General features: G+C 46.0%; 1 protein-coding gene across 1 annotated transcript; it reads left to right on the top strand.

Annotated features, from left to right (window-relative positions):
- The first annotated feature begins 1,388 nt into the window (after nt 1-1,388).
- Nucleotides 1,389-7,517, top strand: DRG1 (developmentally regulated GTP binding protein 1). Its single transcript, XM_075110116.1, has 9 exons — nt 1,389-1,605; nt 1,808-1,931; nt 2,562-2,737; nt 3,150-3,219; nt 4,356-4,525; nt 5,281-5,411; nt 5,627-5,794; nt 6,798-6,920; nt 7,402-7,517. Exons 1-9 carry the CDS (start codon nt 1,564-1,566, stop codon nt 7,499-7,501), a joined length of 1,104 nt encoding a protein of 367 aa, XP_074966217.1. The 5' UTR covers nt 1,389-1,563; the 3' UTR covers nt 7,502-7,517.
- The last annotated feature ends 1,106 nt before the right edge of the window (nt 7,518-8,623 follow it).

Genomic DNA, 8,623 nt, shown 5'->3' with positions numbered 1-8,623 from the left:
TAAAGGCTGCTTTTTTTGATTAGGATGGGACAAGAAGGGGCTATGCAGAGGCAGAAAGAGGTAGCAAACAGCAGTGCGGTTTCCATTGCACTAGTGCAGTTTTTTTTTCTTTTTACTCTAAGTTAAAGAAGACTTAATGATCAATAACAATTCTATTACCAAAATTGTTACAAGGTTAGTTAAATTTTGTCAATCCTACAATACTCAGAATCCTGTCTGAAGACGTGGCAGGTCGTTCTGCAGGCATTGTTAGAAACTCTTCTACAGCAGAAGAATGTATTTTTGTTTAAAAAACATGTTAAATTTTACATTTAGATATGTCATATAAAAACAGACTTTGTAATAAATTGAGACAGAAGAGCCTTCCTGGAAATGTTGCTGAATATGGAGAAAATGGTCTTTATAAATGGTTCCAGTTCAGAGTATGACGTGGAAATAAACTTGGAGGCTCTACAATCCTGAAAACTTATCAAAATGTATTCCCTTATGTAATAAAAATAATTTTTATTCCAAATCCAACTGTTTGGCCTCTTGTAATACTGTCAAAAGCTGGAGATACTCGGCTTTTTAAAGTCTGAAGGGGCCATTAAGAAAAATCCTTTATCTATTTAATTAGCCTGCATTCAGTGGACAGTTACAGATGTCCCCGGGGCAAAGTGGCATGGCCCGGGCTCAGCTGAAAGGAGCCGAGCGACAGGTTCGGAATGGAAGTCCTGGTTTTGGAACGCGTCAGCTGAAGGCGGCTGTCCTACGAGCAGTGTAGCGGCTCTGCCCGAATCAGCAGGGCTGCGGAACACATGTGCGCACCTACACAGCCGGTGACGAGCAGTACTGCAGGTGGACTACAATAAAGACAAGGGCAGAGATAGACCTGCACGTACGTCGAAGCGCCAGGTCCAGTTTAACCAAGGGGAGGGCACACGCCAGCTCCCCTCAGGGGCAGGCAGTGCCCCCGGCTCCATGGCGGGCGAGCCGCCCCGCCTCTCCGCACAGCCCCATCCCCTCTCATCGCCACACCTCGCGCACATTTTCTCTGACAGAGGAGCACCCTCAGCCCCACGCCGGCTGCCACGCTGGGTCCGAGCACCACAGCCCCAGCGCCTCTCTCACAGACGAGCACCTCAAGCCCTCACGACGGCCGTTTTTCTCCCCCGCCCCGAGCCTCTCGCCGCCTCTCTCTCACGCCGGCATCATAGGCTCATGCCGGTCCCTACAGCCCCCAGCTGCCTCAGCTCGCCTCTCTCACACGCACCACGCTCTGTCCCTCTCCCCGCGGCGCCGCAGCCCGCCGCGCCCTCTCCCTCACACCGGCCCCCGCCGCTGTCGGGGGGCGCGAGGGCGGCGGCGGCGGCGGCGGCCGCCCAGGGGGCGCTGCGGCGCCTCGGGCCAGGGCAGCGCACAGGCTGCACGGCGCGCGCCGCTGGCTCTTTCCCGCCCGCCGCTTCTCGCGAGCGTTAGGCCTCGCTCCCCGCGAGAGGCCGCCGCGCGCCTGCGCGCTGCTGGGCCGGGCCTAAGGAGGGGCGCTGCGGTGGTGGCGGCCGGGGGCCGAGATCTGCCGCCGAGATGAGCGGCACGCTGGCGAAGATCGCGGAGATCGAGGCTGAGGTAACGCGCCGACTCCCTCCCCAGCCGGGTGTGGGCCAGGCACGAAGGGGGGCCGCGGGGCCGCTCCGTGAAGGGGTGGCGGGGCCCAGACCGGCGCCCGGGGGGCGGTGAGGTGCCGGGCGGGAGCCCAGGGGCGGCCCGGCCCGGCTCGGCCCCGCAGAACCTCTCCCGGCGGTGAGCCCTCGGTTCCGTGCTCTTGCAGATGGCTCGGACGCAGAAGAACAAGGCCACGGCTCACCACCTGGGGCTGCTGAAGGCCCGCTTGGCCAAGCTGCGCCGGGAGCTCATCACCCCCAAGGGAGGCGGCGGCGGCGGCCCCGGGGAAGGTGCGTGGTTCTGCGGGAAGGCTCCGGCGGCCGCGGCTCCCTGCTGAAGCGGGGGTGTGTGACGGGAATCGATCTAACGGGGGTGGCTCTTGTCCGCTGAAATCGCTACAGACCGTCAGAGCAGCTTTCTTCTCTCCCTCTTGCCCTTCCCGGTACAGGACCTTACCCGTGGTTTGTGGCCCTTTCTAGGGCTTTGGGGTGGAGCCTTTGCTGAACTGTAAATGCAAGGACTTCTGCATTCTGGCTAATATGATCTTGTATTTGCAGAAATCTTACGGGTTTTAAATGAAGAAGCATTTTGCAGCAGGCACCCATTTTTGTATATAAAGGTGTGAACTATGTAGGCTGCGGTGCTTAAGGGGAATGCTGCACCTACCCCAAGCGAAATACAGCCCCCTGGGAAGCCTTGCAGCCTACACTTTAGTGACAGCTACATGCCGTGGAGCGCTACACAGACAAAGTGGTGCAAGGCAATATATAGGCTGTGAACTGTCTGTTTCATGCTCATCCTCCTTGTTAGGGAGACTTTCACTCAAGCCATAGTAAAAGTAATACTGGGACCGCTGTGCAGAGCCATAGAAGATAGAAAATGTCAATCTTTAACTGAATATTTTTGCTCCTTATTTGCAGGTTTTGATGTTGCAAAGACGGGTGATGCCCGAATTGGGTTTGTGGGTTTTCCATCTGTGGGGAAATCTACTCTTCTAAGTAATCTTGCTGGTGTATACTCTGAAGTGGCAGCGTATGAATTCACTACGCTAACTACTGTGCCTGGAGTCATTAGATACAAAGGAGCAAAGATACAGGTGAGATCTTTTTGTGTCTCTGAGGATGAGGTGGTATACATAGATGCAGTGGTGTTACAGCTGAATGGTCTAGCCTGACATTAGCAGATTAGAAGTGGCATGTAGAAGTGCTTCAGAATACACTGGAAATGTTTCCAGGAGGCACTGATTTTACCCTGCTTTTCACTGTGCTCTGGGGAGAAGTTCCTGTGGTAGTTCTCATATTCTGTATGAGATGATCTGTTCCATTGTACTAATAGGGCAGCAGGGATAATACAGTGTATAAGAATCAAAGGGGAAACAATTTTGCTATATTGTATTCTGATTTGCAGTAGAGTCAGCTGGTTTAGGAGGCAGGTGAAAGTAGGATTTATTTTCTCCATGAAGAGAAATATTTTTCCCATGAATTGTTTTCCTTCCTCTGAACAACTAGCTACTTGACCTCCCAGGAATTATTGAAGGTGCCAAGGATGGTAAAGGCAGAGGACGGCAAGTCATTGCAGGTGAGTACATTTGAGCTGGAGGCAGCATCCTGTCACTGGTTCAGTTAGTGCAGCTTATGAGAATGAAGGGTTGAATCACTGTTTCTCATGTCTTTAAAAAGCTGAATTGTATGCTGGAATTGAGCTGCCTGATGTGAAGCAGTAGCTGCTTTAATTTAATTCTGTTTTCAGTTGTGGCTTTATGCATTTGCTGAGTTTGTGCTCTGTGTTGGCACCGCAGTGAAAGTATATTGCCAATTTTTTGAAGGCAGATGTGATCCCATATTAAACAAGGCTGCTGTCTTCATTTCTTTACCTAGCTTATTGCCATCATTCTGGGCTCTGAATATAGACAGGAAGGAAGACTTTTCCAGCTTCTCTGATTCATATAACACGTAAGGATCTGTCTATCAGTGCTTGGCCAGCACTGCAAACTTCAGTCGTATACTGGAGTTTAAAAATAACAAGTGTACTGGCCTTCAGGGTTTAATAGAGAATCATAAAATCGTTTAGGTTGGAAAAGACCTTTAAGATCACTGAGTCCAACCATTAACCTAGCACTGGCAAGTCCACTACTAAACTATGTCCCTAAGCTGGACATCTACACGTCTCTTAAATACCTCCAGCCATGGTGACTCAACCACTTCCTTGGGCAGCCTGGTCCAAGCCCTGACCACTCTGGCAGTAAAGACATTGTTCCTAATATCCAATCTAAATGTCCCCTGATGCAGCTTGAGGCTGTTTCCTCTCATCCTATTGCTTGTTACTTGCGAGAAGAGACCAACACCCACCTCACTACAACATGCTTTCAGGCAGTTGTAGAGAGTGATAAGGTCTCCCCTCAGCCCCCTCTGCTCCAGGCTAAACCCCCCCCCAGCACACTTGTGCTCCAGACCCTGCCCCAGCCCCGCTGCCCTTCTCTGGACACGCTCCAGCCCCTCAAAGTCCTTCTTGTCCCGAGGGGCCCAAACCTGAGCCCAGCATTCGAGGTGGGGCCTCACCAGTGCTGAGCACAGGGGCCCCATCCCTGCCCTGCTCCCTGCTGGCCACACTGTTCCTGATATTGTCAAGTCCACTCAGCCATACTTCATGTTGTTTTGCCTCAGATTGTGCGAGCATACTTTTCTGAGAGATTACTTTCTTTTTCTGATTCTTAGTTGCTCGAACCTGTAATCTCATTCTGATTGTTCTGGATGTGCTGAAACCCCTTGGTCACAAGAAAATCATTGAGAATGAACTGGAGGGATTTGGAATTCGCCTGAATAGTAAGCCCCCCAATATTGGCTTTAAAAAAAAGGATAAAGGAGGCATTAACCTTACAGCCACAGTAAGTTGGAAGTTTTCTTTAACCAAAATTAAAAAAAAAAATTGCTTGAAGAAAGAGTGATTTGCAGTTAATGGTGTGCCTGGGACCATTCCTGTGCTATGAATTCTTTAGAAGCTGAACTGCTCTACTCTGCTGCAGACAGCTACTTCTCTTGGAGGCTGTCCGTAGCTGTCCTAGGAGCCTGACCACCTCCCCACCCCCAGATCAGAGGCTTGGTTGCTTTCCAACAATTACAAGTTTGGAGGCCCAAAGGAGAGTGTGCAAAAACTGCCTCTCGCTTGGTGGCTGCAGCATTCTTCTGGAGATTTCTGGGAGTTCCAAACCTTGCAACCTGGACTGCTCCTCATTTCCCATTTACCACTGAACCTTTAAAAGTGTAGAAATAGCTGGAGATACCAAAAACCAGAACTCTGCTCTGGGACTGAGGTACCTAACATGTGGTGGTCTGGGCACGGAACTAGTAGATACATGGGTTTGTATTGCAACTGGTGCCAGACTGACAGGAGGCACTGCTTCTGAAATGTCTGACTGCAGCTGTCGCTGGGGCATTAATGTAAATACAGCTGTTAGGATTTAAATATTCTTTTCCCTTTCCTGAGGCTAACTGTGTTAAAATCGTAGTCAAGTCCAATAACTTCCAATGCAGCTATTATTTCTAGTAACCTATATGCAGTGATTGCTAGGTGTTAGCGTTATTAATTGTAATACTTGATTTGACTGTAAACTCTACCATTCCTTCCTGTGTCTATGTTCAGTGTCCTCAGAGTGAACTGGATACTGAAACAGTGAAGAGCATCTTAGCAGAATATAAAATCCACAATGCTGATGTCACACTGCGCAGCGATGCCACTGCTGATGACCTAATAGACGTTGTTGAAGGGAACAGGTACTGTTGGGACCCTGGGTTTGGCATACTTGCAATTTATATTTCAAAGAAAAGCATTGTCCCCGAGGTTTGCTTCCCCCAGAAGCTAAGCTAGCAATGTGGTATCAACAAGTGTTGTTTAGCACCTTACTGTCCTCTTAAGAAAATGAAGCTTTTTTGAAGGTAGCAGTGTATTGCTGCTAGCCCACTATAACAGTATTTCCTTCTCTTTGCAGGGTTTACATCCCATGCATTTACGTCCTAAATAAAATTGACCAGATTTCCATTGAGGAACTAGATATTATTTACAAAGTACCCCACTGTGTACCAATATCTGCTCATCATCGCTGGAACTTTGATGATCTGCTGGAGAAAATTTGGGACTACTTGAAGTTAGTACGAATGTGAGTCCCAATTGTTGCCTTCTGTGGAGCTAAGTGTGAGGCGGCTGAGACTGAGGAATGTCTCAAGAATGGATGAAAGATTACTAATTTATAATGGTTTTCTACTAGCATAGAACTCTAGCTTTCAAATGATGATGTCTTTTCTCACTGAAGTATGTTTGAGCTGCAGATCGGAGATTGTGCTCCTCTTGTCTGTTGTGTGATGAACAGAGTTTCCTAACAGGCACAAGTGCTGTGTTTTGAACTTCTTGTAGGGGAATTAGACAAGGACCTTGTGAAATCAAGTCCAAAATAAGTTTTTAAAAATTCCTGAAAACATAAGAGTTCTGGTAAACTTTAGTGCAAAGTTAGGAATTTCAGAAATACCTCTTTGCAGCCTCTCATGAGAGGCATGCATTCGGCTCTCTTAGCAGAACTGAATTCAGTTCTCCATCTACCCTTTCAGATATTTTTACTGTATTACAGGTTTACCTCGTACTGCTAATGCATTTCTTTGGATAAAGTTATGGATGAATCTATTAATACTCATAATGCAGTAATGGTAGTCTTCTAAACATGTAGCTATCTTCTTGTGACAATATAAAATGTATTGTAAAATGGGATTCAGTGTGTCTAGGTATCTGGGTTATAGACTTTGTCAGGTTTTTTTCCTAATATATGTTGAGTTTTTCACTGAAAAAAATCACAAATTAGAACCATAATACTGTAAATGTTCTTTTCGATCAACTGTTCCTGTTTCATCTTCTTTTAAGCAACTATAGAAAGTTCATTAGGGATAAACCTTTGCAGTTACAAGGGAGAACCTGCTGCAGCCATTGCTACCCTGATGAGTTTTCAGCTTAAGAACACCAAACAATTTACAGAATATCTGTTGTCCCCACTGAACTAGTGCAAGTTGGCACAAGCACCAAGGGTGACAGTGTGAATAACCTGTGAAATTTCATGATGAGTTGAAAGGGAAGAGGAGGTTTTGGTATAACTGACTGTTCCATCTGTGTTACAGCTACACCAAACCTAAAGGGCAGCTCCCAGACTATACCTCTCCTGTGGTACTACCTTACTGCAAGACCACAGTGGAGGATTTTTGCATGAAGATCCACAAAAATCTTATTAAAGACTTTAAATAGTAAGTATTATTGTAAAAGAAGAATTTATAGAGAATAGAAAATAATCTGCCTCCTGGTATATTCTTTGGTAATAGTGTAAACTAGAAGGGAACTGAGGGTTTGATTATTTTTTTTTTTTTAGATGTTGAATGGGATAGGTCTCCCTATGACAACTAAAGCTAATAAAGCTAATTAACGCTCTTTCCTGGATAAATTTCCTCTATGGGGAAAATGCTTTTCTTTATATTTGAATGTAGTGCTAGATGCAGCATTACAGGCCCTTGTCCTGCATGCAGAAGTATTTTGGATGACTTCATACTTTGTTTTGAGCTGCTCATACTCTGGTTCACACAGACCACTCATCCAGGTACTTGGAGGAGAACAAAAATAGCTTGTAAGCATTGCTTTCTGTATTAGCTTTGTGACAGAAATAGCTGTTGTTCTGCTGTTTGCCGATTACACTTCTAAGCCTTTAAAATTTGATTTTTCTTCTCCTTTCAGTGCACTGGTCTGGGGCTCATCTGTTAAACACAACCCTCAAAAAGTTGGTAAAGACCACACTCTTGAAGATGAGGATGTTATTCAGATTGTGAAGAAATAAAGTTGTTCTAACACGGTTTGCTACCATGCCTGAAACTTGTCATAAGTGGCAAAGACCAGGCCATTTCTCTCAAACCGGTATTGGGTTTTTATGCATGGTAAAACTGTTGTTTCTGGCCATCTTGTCCTGCAGCATCCTATTCTGGCAGAACTTACAGATGAGAAACTCAAGTGATTTCCACAGGGGCAGAATCTTACAAGGAAGCTTTGATGTCCAGTGATTTTCTGCTACATGTACACATCCTTCTTCCAGTTTAGAGTTTAATACATTAGGAATTATTTTCTTTCTAATTTAGAACAAAACCTGAAAAGCAGAGGCTAGAGAACCATTATCCTATAAATTGGTACTGGAGGACAGAGTTCTAGCTCCAGCTGCCTTAATCGGAAGTGTTCTTGTTTGAATATTTCAAGGCTATTAATAGTCCTGCAGTTGTGGAAAAGATGGTAGGTTTTACTCATGAGCAGTCACTTTTCCAGTTATTTTTACAAGTGGAAGTAAACTAAATGCTTGTGTTATACTGTGTTAAAAGCTTCCTCTCACTAAGTTTCTTTAAAAGAATTTCCTGCTTAGATAAGTTGCATTGCTCTAAAAGCAATGGTTCTATGGCTTTTTAATAGAAATGAATAAAGTTAAGCTATTTGCTCACATTAGTGCTCTATCAAATACATTAGCCTCTAGCATTTGCTGTCCTACAAAAAGGAAGTAGGGATGTTTACTTAGACATGTCAAAAACGCTTCCTCTCATGTTACTAAGCATGTAAAGAGTACAGTGGCTAAATGGGCGTCTGAAATCACTAAGCCCTTGCACCAGTGGTTGCTACTCAGTGCTGTAAGAAAGCATTTCCCCTAATATCTTTTCTATGCTTAGAAGTAATTCCTGCACAAGTGAGCTGAACTAGTGGAGCTGTGCTGGGGTTGTTAGCCTTGAGTGGAAGGGGACAGAGCAGAAGCTGTGATCATCCTTTCTTTAGAGCAGCTTAGTTGTATGAGCTCTTCTAGTACACTGCAGTCTCATTCCTTAACTGTGGCTGTGCAAACACTTAAATGCAGTAACTCCAGTTGCCTTCAATGCAGACCATTCTTCTCCAACTTTAGTTTATCTTGCATGTGGGGAAGTGTTCT

The sequence above is a fragment of the Phalacrocorax aristotelis genome, chromosome 15 (assembly GCF_949628215.1).
Source record: "Phalacrocorax aristotelis chromosome 15, bGulAri2.1, whole genome shotgun sequence".
In the NCBI taxonomy this organism is placed as follows: Eukaryota; Metazoa; Chordata; class Aves; order Suliformes; family Phalacrocoracidae; genus Phalacrocorax; species Phalacrocorax aristotelis.
This window is presented reverse-complemented; position numbering and strand designations above follow the sequence as displayed.